Source organism: Chiloscyllium punctatum, chromosome 30 (assembly GCF_047496795.1).
Source record: "Chiloscyllium punctatum isolate Juve2018m chromosome 30, sChiPun1.3, whole genome shotgun sequence".
Classification (NCBI taxonomy): Eukaryota; Metazoa; Chordata; class Chondrichthyes; order Orectolobiformes; family Hemiscylliidae; genus Chiloscyllium; species Chiloscyllium punctatum.
This window is the reverse complement of record NC_092768.1, coordinates 32584663-32600511: the sequence shown is the minus strand read 5'-3', so window position 1 is coordinate 32600511 and position 15849 is coordinate 32584663. Positions and strand designations below refer to the sequence as shown.

General features: G+C 44.3%; 1 protein-coding gene across 1 annotated transcript in view; it reads left to right on the top strand.

Moving 5' to 3' along the window:
* LOC140455398 (complement C4-B-like) overlaps positions 1-15849 on the top strand; it is a 130260-nt gene that overhangs the window by 63706 nt on the left and 50705 nt on the right. The window contains exons 21-26 of the mRNA XM_072550206.1: positions 4998-5207; positions 7313-7364; positions 8951-9034; positions 11087-11290; positions 12730-12805; positions 15285-15441. Of these exons, the coding sequence (XP_072406307.1) occupies positions 4998-5207; positions 7313-7364; positions 8951-9034; positions 11087-11290; positions 12730-12805; positions 15285-15441 (783 nt within the window). The remainder of the gene's footprint in view (positions 1-4997; positions 5208-7312; positions 7365-8950; positions 9035-11086; positions 11291-12729; positions 12806-15284; positions 15442-15849) is intronic.

Here is a 15849-nt window from a genome sequence, read left to right as displayed (position 1 = left end):
CTGGTGGCTAGGATTTGGCAGTGCTCACTTTCTCCTTAAAGATAGAGCAGTGGTGCTGCAGTGGTAGACCTTTGAAGCGATCGTTAATAACCCTTAGCAGGATTTATCACTGTGAGAGAGAAACACTCTTTGAGGAATATGCATCATTCTCAACAATAAAGTTGAGAATAATACAAAATTGAAAGAGACGTGGATTCTCTTTAAGAACCAATCAAATTAAAATCCTGTTAGTGTCAGAGACATGGATTCTCTTTAAGAAACAACAAAGAAGTACTAAAAGTAACATGAAAGAATAGGAAATAGAGTGAGAAAGCAGGCAAGTAATACGAAAACAGATAGTAAGAGCCTCTACAAATATTTGACTGGAAAATGTGTAGCTAATCCTGATATTATTCCAAACCAGAGAGAAAGAGAGAGAGCTAATCTGGGAAATAGAAGTCAATAAAATGGTTGAGATTTGTGTGTGTGCAGGAAATCTGATTCAGAAACTCGTCGGGTTTAGCAACACCTTTGGGAGAAAAGCAGAATTGATCATTTGAGCCCAGTGATACTTCATGCCCCCCCCCCCCCCCCCCAATTAACTCTGTGACTGTTAATCTGAGTTTCTTAGCGATTTTTGCTCTTTAATTAAAAATATTTTGTACTTGCTGCACTTGCTTAAAGAAAGATCTGGCACGACACCAAACAGGGCACTATTAGGGTCGATGACAGAAAACCTGGTCAAAACCTGGTTGATTTTTAGGAATACCTTAAGAGAATTAGACGGGCTGAGAGTTAATGGCACTGATGGTGGGGAGGTTAACACTGAGTCTGCTCCAGACCCCGTAACTGATGGTGTACATTAAGCAGGAAGAGTGTGGGGATAACCAGGATGATACAGGATGACACAGGATATGAAGGGATTTGGAAACCAAAGATAAGAATGTTTAAAACTGAGGCTGTGCTCACTGAGAAACAGTGGAGGTTCACAAGGCCGGCAGAGGTCTTTGAACAAGACTTGATGTCAGAAAAATGTTAAATAATCCCACATATATGGAAGGCTGAATGAGGGAGGATTTCACTAAAAAGGCAGCCAGATAGAATGCATAAGGGTCCGATAGATCCACTCCCCAAAGGATCCGAGTGTTCTTTCCGGTGTTCGAACCACTCTTTTGATCATCTCTGGGATATGGGCAGACCGGCATTTTTTGGACAATCCATGGTTGTCATGGAGAAAGAAGGGATGAGCCATCCTCTAGAATCCTTGGGATGTAGGTATAATGACAATTGAAGGGCATAGAGTCTGGATTAGAGTGGTGCTGGAAAAGCACAGCAGGCCAGGCAGCTTCCGAGGAGCAGGAAAAGGGCATTCCAGGATTTTGACCCAGCGAGGAATGGCGGATAGCGTGTGGCTTGGAGGGGAACTCACAGTTGGTGGTGCCCTTGTCCTTACAAGGTGACAGAGGTTGGCACGTTTGAAAGGTGACCTCACTGAGCAGATTCGCTAGTCAGCCTCATGATGTCTAAAATCAAACATTAAAATCAAACATTAAAACAGCGACTCCTCTTGGCTGTGAAACACTTTCAGACATCCGCAGTATGGTTAAATTCAGAATACAGATGGAAAGGGTGAAGATAAAATCCAGTACCGGCATTCTGTCCTTAACCAAAGGAGACTCCAACAATATGAGGGAGGAGTTGGCTAAAGTAGACTGGAAGCAGACTTTATGGTGGAACAGTGAAGGATTTTCAAAGCAACTTCTCAAAATGCTCAGCAAAAGGATATACCAGTGAAAAGGAAGGACTATAGGAAAAAGGGGTCATTTGCCATAGGTGTCGAAGGAAATAAAAGAGGCTATCAAAGTGACAAGAGAAGGCATACAACACGACCAAGATCAACAGGAACCTAAAAGATTAGGGGAGCTTTAAAGGTCAATAGAAAGCCAGCAAAAAGCTATAAAGAAAAGTAAGATGGATTATGAGAATAAACTAGCTCAGAATATAAAGACTGATAGCAAATATTTCTATAAATATATACAATGAGAAAAAGTGGCTAAAGTAAACATTGGTCCTTTACAGGATGGGAAGGGGAATACAGTAATGGGATATGAGGAAATGGCTGAGGCATTGAACAGGGATTTTGTGTCATCTTCACAGTGGAGGTCACTAATAACATGCCAGTGATTGACAAAGAGATGAAGTAAGTGAGGATCGGGGAATAATCATTATTACGGAAGAGATAGTGTTAGGCAAGCTAATGGAGCTAAGGGTGGACAAGTCTCCTGGCCCTGATGAAATGCATCCCAGGGTTCTAAAAGAGATGGTGGGAGAAATAGCAAACTGACATTTGGTAATTTTCCAAAATTCACTGGACTCTGGGGCAGTTCCAGCAGATTGAAAAAACAGACAATGTGATGCCACTGTTTTTAAAAGGAGGTAGACAAAAGATGGGGAATTATATACCGGTTAGCTTAACCTCTGTCATGGGGAAAATGCTTGAGTCTATAATCAAGGAAGAAATAACAAGGCATCTAGATAGAGATTGTCCCACAGGGCAGACACAGCATGGGTTCATGAGGGGCAGGTCATGTTTAACTAACCTACTGGAATTCTATGAAGACATTTATGAGGATGGTGGACAAAAGGGACCCAGTGGATATAGGCTATTTGGATTTCCAAAAAGCATTCAACAAGGTGTCACACAAAAGGCTGCTGCATTAGAGCAAGATGCAAGGCATTATAGGCACTATATTAGCCTGGATAGAAGATTGGTTAACCAATGGGAATCAACGAGTAGGGATTAACGAGTGCTTTTCTGGTTGGCAATCCGTGACTACTGGTGTGCCTCAGGGATCGGTGCTGGGACCGCAATTATTCACAATTTGCATAGATGATTTGGAGCTGGGGACCACATGTAGTGTGTCAATGTTTGCAGATGACATGAGGGTGGGTGGTAGAGCGAGGTGTGCGGAGAACTGTGAGACTTTGCAAAGGGCCATAGATAGTTTAAGTGAGTGGGCAAAGGTCTGGCAGATGGAGTACAATGTTAATAAGCGTGATGTCTTCCATTTTGGTTGGAATAACAGTAAAAAGGACTATTACTTGTGTGGTAGAAAATGCAGCATGCTGCTGTGCAGAGGGACCTGGGTGTCCTTGTGCGTGAATCACAGAAGGTGCAACAGGTAATTAGGAAGGCAAATGGAATTTTGTCCTTCATTAGTAAAGGGATTGAATTTAAAAACAGGGAGGTTATGTTGCAGCTTTACAGGGCGCTGGTGAGGCCACACCTGGAGTACTACGTACAGTTTTGGTCTCCTTACTTGAGAAAGGATGTACTGGCGCTGGAGGGGGTGCAGAGGAGGGTTCACCAGGTTGATTCTGGAGTTGAGGGGGTTGGCTTATGAGGAGTGACTGTGTAGACTGGGATTATATTCATTGGAATTTAGAAGAATGAGGGGGGATCTTATAGAAACATACAAAATTATGAAGGGAATCGATAAGATAGAAGTAGCGAGAATGTTTCCACTGGCGGGTGTAAATAGGACAAGAGGGCATAGCTGTAAAATTAGGGGGAAGCAGATTTGGGACCGAATTGAGAAGGAACTTCTTCAGCCAGTGTGTTGCGAATCTGTGGAATTCCCTGCCCACTGAAGCAGTTGAAGTTTCCTCAGTAAATGTTTTTAAAGCTAAGATAGATTTTTTTTTAAAACAGTCAAGGAATTAAGGGTTACAGTGAGAGGGTGGGTAAGTGGAGCTGAGGTCATGAAAAAGATCGGCCATGGTCTGACTGAATGGCAGAGCAGGCTCGAAGGGTCAGATGGACTACTCCTGCTCCTTATCCCAAGGATGCATAAAGGTACCAGCAAAATGCCGAGGTAGGGTGGAACAAAGTGAAAGGCAGCAATAGAGATCAAGATAGGTTGTGAATGGCATGGTGGCTCGGTGATCAGCGCTGCTGCCTCACAGCACCGGGGACCTGGGTTCCATTCCAGCCTCGGGTGACTGTCTGTGTGGAGCTTGTACATTCTCCTCGCGTCTGCTTCAGGTGCTCCAGTTTCCTCCCACAGTCCAAAGATGTGCAGATCAGGTGAATTGGCTGTGGGAAATTGTCCATAGTGTTCAGGGATGCACAGATTAGGTGCGTTGGTCAGGGGTAAATGTAGGTTAAAAACAAGGATTGCAGATGCTGGAAACCAGATTCTAGATTAGAGTGGTGCTGGAAAAGCACAGCAGTTCAGGCAGCATCTGAGGAGCAGGAAAATCGATGTTTTGGGCAAAAGCCCTTCACCAGGAATAGAGCTCTATTCCTGATGAAGGGCTTTTGCCCGAAACATCGATTTTCCTGCTTCAGGGGTAAATGTAGGTTAGAGGAATGGGTCTGGGTGGGTTACACTCTGGGGGGTCGGTATGAACTTGTTGGGGTGAAGGGCCTGTTTCCACACTGTAGGGATTCTAATTCTAATCACAAATTTAAGAACTTAGCTTTCACCAGTGGTTTGAAATGGAAGTCATGTTTTTCAATCGTGGTGACCTGAACTAGCTTCAAGACCCATGTGAGATGTGGACTCAACAGACTTTAACCTGGACACAGCAGCACTGTGTCTAGAATTCCTCAGTCTGAAATAGCTGACACCGAACGCGCGGAGGCCTGGTTGGTTAGCTCAGTTGGCTAACCAGCTGTTTTTTTAATGCAGGGTGATAGCAACAGAGTGGGTTCAATTCCTGTAGCAGCTGAGGTTACTACAAAGGAATTTCCTTCCCACCCTCTCCCCTCACCTGAAGTTTGCTGAGCCTCAATTAACCATGACCCCAGTTCATCTCTTTCTCACAAAAGAGCAGCTCTATGGCCCGGGTAAGACCATGACAACTTTATCGTACAGTCCCAGTTGGTACAGCAAGCAAATGGAGCTCAGTCTCTTTGCAAAGATGGATAATGGATATCTTTATTGAGAGAATGCATGATCTGTAGCTGTTTCACTTTACTGATATTAACCCAACAACATCTATCTTGCAAACAGATCAAGATATACATGAAGCCTGTAGATTCCCTTTGCAGTCCTGCCACAGGCGAGAAAAATGCAAGAACTGTCATCGTTAAAGCAAACTCGGCCTATCCTATCTACTTCTCTGTTGTCCCACTAGCCATCGGCACCATTCCAATTTCTGTGGTGGCATACAGCAATGCAGGAATGATAAGTGACGCCATTACAAAGAACCTCAAAGTGGTGGTGAGCAGTAGTTGTTCATTTTTTATACAAAAGCCATACACAGTATACTGAAAGAAACACAGAGAATGCTGGAGGAACTTGGTAGGTCTGGGCAACATCTGTAGAGAAAGGAAAACAGAGTTAATGTTCCAAGTCCAGTGTTACTCTTGTTCAAAACCAATGCAGTATCCCCTCAGCGTTTTATCCCTCACTTGTTACTATGCAGTTGCAGGTTCTGGTAAGGAGTGTGCTGCTGAATTGAATTGAATTGAATTGGCTTTATTATCACATGCACTCAAATGAATACAGTGAAAAGTTTATAAGTCACCACTTACAGTGCCATTTTAGGGACTGAGGACTGAAGTACAATCCTCAGTTACAGAATAGAGAAATGAAGAACAAAATGACGTTACAGCTACACACATTACAAGGCACTCATCAGTTGAGGTGGGGGCTGATGTAATCGTGAACGTTTGTGAACACTGCCTGAAACCAGCAGCTGCAGTTCAAAATGTCACAGGCAGTGGTACACAATGGAGCAGCCTGAGGTTATAAAAGCTGCCTTCTACATGCAAGTGTTTATTTGTATTTCTCATTGCAACACCAATATCAATATTGGGATCCGAAACAAACTGGAAAATGTCATTACGCAAGGTCCTTGAACTGAAATGTTTACGTTTGTGACCTGTCCAATTCACGTCCCAAGAGTATTTTTTGATTTTATTGACGAACATGTTCGATGAGAGTGTTGGCAGAGGCTGGTTTAATGCTTTTACAACCATGTTTCCATTCATTCTTACACTCGTGCAGTGGCTATTGACTGAATTGGAAACATAGACAAATGAACATTTCAGCTACATCGTAACTCACCAGCAGCCCGCCTGACTCTAATACAGCTTTAAATAATAGTCCCCCACTTTAATTGGGGTGGCATGGTGGCTCAGTGGCCTCACAGTACCAGGGAGTTTGATTCCCACCTCGTGTGACTGTCTGTGGAGTTTGCATGTTCTGCCCGTGTCTGTGAGGGTTTCCTCCCGCAATCCAATGGTTTGCAGGTCAGGTGAATTGCCCATGCTAAATTGCCCATGGCGTTAGGTGCATTTGTTTGGGTGGGTTACTCTTCGGAGGTCGGTGTGGACTTGTTGGGCCAAACGGCCTGTTCCCATACTGTAGGGAATCTAATTTATTTCACAGTTGCGTCTAAACATTGGTGCCTTAAGTAGCTGATGCGAAAATGAAATTTCTTTGGCACATCTCAAAGTGAGCGTCAACAAAATCGATTTATCTAACTTGCAACTCTTCCAAGGCAGTACACATTTATGTCACATATACTTCATGTAGTCTTTTCACTGTGTTGCATTTGAGATAAATAAGATGGCACGCTGCAAAAAATGCTGAAAGAATGAAATATCGCAACAGACATGAAAGAAATACACAATAAACAGCCCCAGCAATGGGCTGCTCTGCTCAGTTGGCTGAGTTTTTAATACAGATAATGCCAATATCAGGGGTTCAATTCCCACACTGGCTGAGATTACCCAGAAGGAGTCTCTTTCTCATCTTTGCCCCTTTACGTGGGGTGTGGTGACCCTCAGGTCAACCACCACATCCAAAGGGATATAGATGTTCCTCAAAAGGAGGTTGGAAACTTAATTTTGACACTGGCCCTCAGAAGGGTATACAGTACTAGGATAAGTGACCATTTATGATTTGCCACTTTGAAGTCTTAAGAAGCACCTTAGGGCAAGAGGCAACAATACAAAGAAACATACAAAGCTGAGAGCTTCCATCAATGATGGAGGAGTCAAAAATCAGGGATATACAGCGCTGGCGAAATACTGTGTTTCTTTTACAGAGGGGGCGTGCTATTGGGTGTTAATAGGAGTGGGGGAGAAATTACAGAAATAAAGATAAGTACGAGGGCATGGAGGGTTTTAAAAAGAATTACAAGAATGTTAAAATTGCTGGGCCAGAAGGCAACGTAGATCAGTTAGCACGAGTAATCTCTGAAGAGCCATTCCAAGTCACCTTTGCCAAGGCTGCAATACCAGAGGTCATGAGGTCGATGTTATGTGACGTCCACATTTCTGTTCCACTCAGCTGTGCCCATTCTTTTGCTCATCTAGGGAGAAGGGGTGATGAAAACAGAAGAAAGAAGCATTGCTATTAATCCAAATGGTGAGCATTAGAGCATGCGCAATAAATAACTTTACTCCATAGTCGAACAGAAAAGCATCTCTCTGGCACACCCACTGTGTTAAAGTTGTCATTGAAGAGTCAATGAGGTGTGCATCAGGCTGAATGAATGTTACCAGCATTCTGGGGATGAGAGCCCTGAACACAGCCAGCAAAGGAGGAAGATATGGTGCTAATAGCTTCCTGGTGTGAGCCCCCCCCCCCACCCCACTGTCAGACAGCTATCCTGTGAACCACTTCATGGGTGGCACGGTGGCACAGTGGGTTAGCACTGCTGCCTCACAGCACCAGAGACCTGGGTTCAATTCTCACCTCAGGTGACTGACTGTGTGGAGTTTGCACATTCTTCCCGTGTCTGCGTGGGTTTCCTCCGGGTGCTCCGGTTTCCTCCCACAGTCCAAAAAGCATGCAGGTTAGGTGAATTGGCCATGCTAAATTGCCTGAAGCGTTAAGTGTAGGGGAATGGGTTTGGGTGGGTTGTGCGTGTCGGTGTGGACTTGTTGGGCCGAAGCGTCTGTTTCCACACTGTAAGCAATCGAATCACTTCAGTGGCCAGTTCAACCACTAACTGTGAGTGACCATGTTCCACAGGGGAAGGCTGTCAAGAAAGTACTGACTGTAGTGATTTCAAAGGGAGCATACTTTGGCCCACGGAAGCCCACCTGACCCACTGACATCACCGTGGCAACAGTGGCTACCATCACAGCAGTGCTGCTGCCTCCTCCACCGACTTACCCTTTCCTGGCAAGAGCCTCTGGCTCTCACTAACCTGCCTGGGATCGGAGCTCCACAGAATCCTTTCCTCAGCGTGCAATCCCAGCAGTGTCACCGGCTCCAGCGGCGCTACTGAGACGCCAACCCCCTTGTGGCGGGAAATCGTATCCCCGGAGAGACAGCTGCCTCTCGGCAGCAATAAATCCCGCGCCTGCTTCCTGTAAAATACTGCGCCAGGATGGGGACCACTTCAGGCCGTCATCTGAACCCTTGCCTTAAGAAAAGAAAGTCATGTAAAGGTTTAGGGTGAGAGGGGAAAAATTTCAAAGGGACCTAAGGGGCAACATTTTCATGCAGAGGGTGGTGTGTGTATGGAATGAGCTGCCGAGGAAGTGGTGGAGGCTGGTACAATTACAACATTTAAAAGGCATCTGAATGGGTATATGAATAGGAAGGGTTTGGAGGGATATGGGCCGGGTGCTGGCAGGTGGGACTCAATTAAATTAGGATATCTAGTCAGCATGAATGAGTTGGACTGAAGTGTCTGTTTCTGTGCTGTACATCTCTATGACTCTATGTCAACCAAGATGCACCATGATTTGAATAAAAGATGAGAGACTGAACAAACAGTCCAGGTCTATTTCAAAATATAATTTCAGTTACATCACACTGTAACCCTTTTGCTATACATTCTGTGTCTTACGATCTTATACTCCACAACCACCTGATGAAGGAGCAGCGCTCCGAAAGCTAGTGCTTCCAAATAAACCTGTTGGACTATAACCTGGTGTTGTGTGATTTTTAACAAGATGCACCATCTTTCTGAAATTGTTTATCTTCTTCATCATCATTAGGGAGGAGTGCCTACGAGATCTTTGAAGAAATACCTTCCAACATAGTCCCAGACACCAATTCCTACCTTTACATTCGTGCCAGAGGTAAACCACACTTTTACTTTGAAGAAGGAAATCTCCAATTGGTTATCATCACAAGGTTATCCTGTGACTATCACTGAAGATTATGTGAACTTGTCTTCAGCATCTTGTCCCACTGTAGTTCTTCCTCCCCCAAGGCATACCATCCTGAAACCAAGAGCAAAAAGTGTTGGAGAAACTCAGTCGGCCTGGCAGCATCTGTGCCGAGAGAGATACGGAGCTATTGTGAGGAGCCCAATAGGAATCTTCCTCAGAACTGAAGAGAGGTTTAGAAAGTGAAGGGTTTTGTGCTGGTGTAACTGAGCATGAGCAGGAACAAGTGGAACAGAACGGAAGGTCAGGGGAAGGGGTGATTAAAGATCACAGGTATCACAGGCCTGGGGTGGCACGGTGGCTCAGTGGTTAGCACTCAAGCCTCACGACGCCAGGGATCTGGGTTCGATCCCTACCTCGGGCGACTGTGTGGAGTTTGCACATTCTCCCCGTGTCTGTGTGGGTTTCCTCTGGGTGCTCTGGTTTCCTCCCACAATCACAAAGATGTGCTGGCCAGATGAATTGGCCATGGGAAATTGCCTAGAGAGTCAGGTTTAAATATGGGGTACGGGAATGGGTCTGGGTGAGTTACTCTTTGGAGGGTCGGTGTGGACTTGTTGGGCCGAAGGGCCTGTTTCCATACCGTAGGGAATCTAATCTCAAACAAAGGGAGTGGGAATGCTCGTGAAGAAAAGATAAAGCATAGGGTCAGAGAAGGTGTTAATAGCAGAATAATTATACTTTAGCTGAAAGCAAAAGTGTGATACAGATGCTGGGGAGGAAAAGAATGGTACATTGTGTTTGGAAGATGTTTTCTGTTTTATTTCCTGCTCAAGACCATTTAAAACCCCAACATTCCTATGGTGTGCTTCCATCTGATGAAACCCACAATTATTACTATTTCTCAACACTTGTCAATCCCTGGCATACAAGTGTCATGAGAAAGCACAATATTTATTGCCTATTCATAATGTGGGTGCAAATATAATCTGCAAGCATGTTACTGAGACTGAAAGATTTGAGTTATGAGTAGATGCTTGGTAGGTGGGAGCATTGGAGGCTGAGGGGTGATCCTGTAGAAGTTTATAAAATCAGGAGGGGAACACAGAAGGTGGGATAGCCAAGGTCTTTTCCCCAGGGTAGGGGAGTCCAAAACTAGAAGACAGAGATTTAAGGTGAAAGCAAAAAGATTTAAAAAGGGGGTGATATGTGTATGAAATGAGCTGCCAGAGGAAGTGTTAGAAGTAGGTACGATTGCAACATTTAAAAGACATTTGACAGGTCCGTGAATAGGAATAGTTTAGAGGGATAAGGCTGGTTCAGTTTGTGAGATTTGGTCGGCGTGGAAAGTTGGGCTGCGATTCGAAAAGTGTGGCACTGGAAAAGCACAGCAGATCAGGCGGCATCAGAGGAGCAGGCGAGTCAACATTTCGGGCATAAGCCCTTCATCAGGAACGCTCACAATGTAGGGCTCGTGCCTGAAATGTCAACTCTCCTGCTCCTCGGATGCTGCCTGACCGGCTGTGCTTTTCCAGCACCACTCTTTTTGACTCTGACTCTCCAGCATCTGCAGTCCTCACTCTCTCCTAGCTGGGCTGAGATGGCCGAATTTGTGCTGTTACAAAAAAAAATTAAAATTTTCGAAAGACGATGGTGAGCCACCTTCAGGGGCTGTTGTGATGGAGGATAACCAGAGACGCTCAGGGAAGGAGTTCAAGGACTTTGACCCAGTGACAGTGAAAGAGCACCGATACATTTCATAGTCAAGTGACTTGGTGGGAAACTTGTCTTTCTAAGCTGCAGAGTTCAAAGATGCTATCGAAAGGGGAGCCTTTGAGAATTACACCAGTTTGCAGATGGTGCATTTGTCTGCTCAAGTGCGAGTTCAAGTTCAGGAACTACCAATGTTTAATTCCAGGAACTGCCTGCTGTTCTTCAACGCTGTCTTTGGAAAGATCACTGGTGCTGATGTGTTCAGTGACTAACATGCTTCTTTCCCATTCCATCTTCGTTTTCCTTCAGGTGAAATGATGGGAGAATCAGTGGAGAACTGTTTAACGCCAGAGGGAATAGACCTGCTCATCCGACAGCCCAAGGGGTGCGCCGAGCAAACATCAATGTACATGTCACCGACTGTCTTTGCTGTTAGATATCTAGATAAGAGCGAGCAGTGGCTCAACCTAAAAGCTGAAAGGAAAGATGAAGCCATTCAACATATCGAAGCAGGTGGAGTCTCCACTATTTGGATGTTTAACCAAAATGGTTATGTTTATATCTTAGCTATATTTTAGTGGGCGGCACGGTAGCACAGTGGTTAGCACTGCTGCCTCACAGCGCCAGAGACCCGGCTTCAATTCCTGCCTCAGGCGACTGTGTGGAGTTTGCACGTTCTCCCCGTATCTGCATGGGTTTCCTCTGGGTGCTCCGGTTTCCTCCCACAGTCCAAAGATGTGCAGGTCAGGTGAATTGGCCATGCTAAATTGCCCCTAGTGTTAGGTAAGGGGTAAATATAGGGGTGGGTTGTGCTTCGGTAGGTTGGTCGGCATGGACTTGTTGGGCCAAAGGGTCTGTTTCCACACTGTAATGTAATCTAATCTAATCTTTGCACAGAGTGAGCACTCATTGTTATAGAGTCATCCAGCATGGAAACAGACCCTCCCATTCAACCAGTCCATGCTGAACATCATTCCAAATTAAACCAATCCCACCTGCCTGCTCCTTGCCCATGTCCCTCCAAAACTTTCCTGCTTAACCAGGTGAATTTTAAATGTTCTAACTGTGCCCACATCCACCCCTTTCTCAGGAAGTTCATTCCACACAGTGTGTAAAAAAAAAATTGCCCCTCATGTTCTTTTTAAATCTCTCTCCTCTCACCTTAAGAATATGCCCCCTAGCCTTGAAATTTCCCCATCTTAGGGAAAAGGTACCTGCCATTAATCCTGCATATATCCCTCATGATTTTATAAACCTCTTGGTCACTCCTCAACCTCCTACACTCCAATGAAAAACATCCCAGCAAAACCAGTCTTTCTTTATATCTCAAACATTATATACCCGTCACCACCCTGGTCAATCTCCTCTGAACCCTCTCCAGCTTAATAATATCCTTCCTCTAACAGGGCGATCAGAACTGAACACTACTACAGAAGAAGCCTCACTAATGTCCTGTATAACTTCAACATGATGTCCCAGCTCCTGTAGTCAATTAAAATTGGGCATCTGAATATGGTAATAGCCCCAGCGCATTAAATGTCAAGCCTGAATAGGGAAAAAATATATCCTTTACCAAATCAAAGTACAAATCTGCTGTTCTTTCCCCTAAAGGTGGAACTGGAATCTTTCAGTTTAAAGATGTTCTTTGGTTGGCTGGGAGCATTAGAGCTACTGGCACAGATGTTGAGAATCAGATCAGCTATCCTAATTAATGGTGAATCAATGAGTTACTGCCGTATCTCCAATATGATGGTGACAAATTCAGGCCATCGGCTCATAGTGTGCAGCCTAAGAGTGCTGGTTGACCCTAGTATTTTACAACAATCCGGCAAATTATAAATAACTGTCCCTTACTGCATAGGTTCCTAAATACCCACGTAATATAGATAAAGGAGACAGTTGATGCCGTTATCGGTTTAGTATGCATGTTCAATCTGACATTTTATTTTCAGGGTACAATAGAATACTGGAATTCAAAAAGTCAGATGGTTCCTACGGAGCGTGGCTAAATCGGCCCAGTAGTACATGGTGGGTTTCACATCTTGCCCATTCTTCTCGCGAAACAAATGTGATTGCTAATTTCACTTAATGTCTGAATTCAGTGTGAATTATCGGATGTACCCTTGAATAACATGCAGTTGAGACTGTGGTGCTGGAAAAGCACAGCAGGTCAGGGAGCATCCGGGGAGCAAGTGAATCGACGTTTCAGGCAAAAGCCTTTCATCAGGAATAACATGCAGTCAGGGGATAGACACTCATTCTGTCCTCGTGCCCAAATTTCATAATCTATGAATTGGGATTGAAATTGAAGTAGATGATCTTGGATTTAGAGTGACTTTTTAAAAAAATTCCATTCACAGGATGTGGTCATAGAGTTATAGAGTTAATCAGATGTACAGCATGGAAACAGACCCTTCAGTCCAATATGTCCATGCCGACCAGATATCCTAACCTAATCTAGTCCCATTTGCCAGCATTTGGCCCAGATTCCTCTAAACCCTTCCTATTCATATAACCATCCAGATGCCTTTTAAATATTGTAACTATACCATCCTCCCCCACTTCCTCTGGCAGCTCATTCCATACACACACCACCCTCTGCATGAAAAATTGCCTATTAGGTCTCTTTTAAATTTGTCCCCTCTCACCCTAAACCTATGTCCTCTAGTTCTGGACTCCCCCAACCCAGGGAAAAGATGTTGCCTATTTACCCTCTCCATGCCCTTCAAGGTTTTATAAACCTCTATATGGTCACCCCTCAGCCTCCGACGCTCCAGAGAAAACAGCCCCAGCCTGTTCAGCCTCTCCCTGTAGCTCAAACCCTCCAACCCTGGCAACGTCCTTGTAAATCTTTTCTGAACCCTTTCAAGTTTCACAACATCCTTCCAATAACAGGGAGACCAGAATTGCATGCAATATTCAAAAAGTGGCCTAGCCAATGTCCTGTACAGCTGCAACATGACCTTTCAACTTCTTGACTCAATGCTCTGACCAATAAAGGAAAGCATACCAAATGCCTTCTTCGCTATCCTGACTACCTGCAACTCCACTTTCAAGGAGCTATAAGCCTCACTCCAAGATCTCGTTGTTCAGCAACACTTGCCAGGACCTTACCATTAAGTGTATATGTCCTGCTCTGGATTGCCTTCCAGAATGCAGCACCTCGCATTTGTCTGAATATCCTGGCCTTGCTGGCCAGGCCACTGTTCATTTCCCATCCCAAAGGATAGCTGAGAGTCAAGCACATTGCCATGGATCTAGAGTCACATGTAGACTACACAATGTAAGGATAGCAGATTTCCTTCCCTAATGGACATCGGTGAACCAGAAGGGCTTTCCTGACAATTGGCAACAGTCATCATTAGACTCTCAATCCCAGATCTACTTTTATTATCAAATTCAGATTCCACCATCTGCCATGGTGGGATTTGAACCAACATTCCCAGGATATTGCCTAGGTCTCTGGATTAATAGTCAAGAGCTAATGCCACTAGGCCATTGCCTCCTCTTCCAAAGATTCGCACATCATTTAACATCAACTTTTGAATATATTGTATTAATGACAACTTGTTCTTTTGAAAAAAAAAGGTATTCTTAAATGTACTCAACTAGGGACTAAGTGGATGCAGATCCCCCTGGGAAATGTTTCTGGAAATGTTTCCAGATGCTCCCATCAGGAACAGTAATGTAGAATGATTTGTAGCACATAATGAGACACAGTCAATATATCCCGTCTGTACCGATTATGTAAGAACCATCCAGCTAAATCCCAAATTTCAGTTCGTGGTCTGTAGCCCAGTAGATTTGGGGAGCTTAAAAGTATATGTAGGATGTCATCAAATACAGCCCGTACAATCCTACTGGCAGGGAGTTTGAAACTCTCAATACAACTCTCAGTTCAAATACCAAAGAATTGGCATGACTTTACTTGATTGAAATACCTAAAATGACAATGTATTATTTAACCACTAGCTGTTCCAATACAGACAGCATCCCACAAATACACCATCGATGAAGGCTATGCAGCAACACTGTTTTTAATCTCATGTGCTGTCTCTCTCCAGTCCACTAAAAGAAACAATTCTGTCCTCTTGATTTTTAAGACAAAGTCTCTCTGCTAAAGACTTCACTCTCACAGCAGCGAATTCAAGTTTTCAGTTCCAACAGCCAGCAAAAAAACACCAACTACCTGAAAGCGAAACCAAAATCCTATTAGGTCCACGTGAGCCTGACCCTGCCCACTCAATATTCTTCTGTCTTAGTAAAAACATCCAGGGTAGGACTCAGAACTGTTTTCCCAACTCTCTGTGTGAAGGAGACATTTCAGTCCCACTGTGGCATCACCCATCTGCAACAGAAACAGGACACAACACATCATTCTCAAAGGAGGAATATTTAAGATTCTGGTTTTGGGTTCACTTGTAACAGAATAATTAAAACAATACAGCTTTCAACTCGTTTCTGAATGACATTTCTATTTCTTTTCTTTTAATGTCTCACATTTCAGGCTAACAGCGTTTGTGGTTAAGATACTCTCGATTGTTCGGACTCAGATTCAGATCAACGAAGAGCACATTCAACAATCCGCCTTGTATTTGGTCAAAGGTCAGAGGCCAACCGGATACTTTGTCGATCCCAAACCAGTGATTCACAGAGAAATGCAGGTTCGGTGAACATTTACACTGACTCCAAGTAAAGTCATGCCAAGTCTTTGGTATTTGAACTGAGAGTTGTATTTTATGATCTGCTTTTCCAGCCTTGGTATTGGTCTCTGCTGATTTCAGTAAAGGAATGAAACTCCTGGGGGATAGGGTGTGAACTCGATCCCTTAATCTTCCAGATGGATGGCTTGAGTTGCGTTCCACGTGAACCCAGTTCCTATGAGATTTCAAATCCATTAATCCAGGAGTGAAATGGGGCTGTTATAGTTATGTTTATTGGTTGTTTGCAAAGATTTCCCACATTCCAGGTCATCATAGCTACTTCAATTGTCCACCATACCTATTGATCCCCAACCATGCCCTGTCTCCTGACTCCTCTGTTGGTGTGTAAGTTCACCTCCAGTAAGGTGT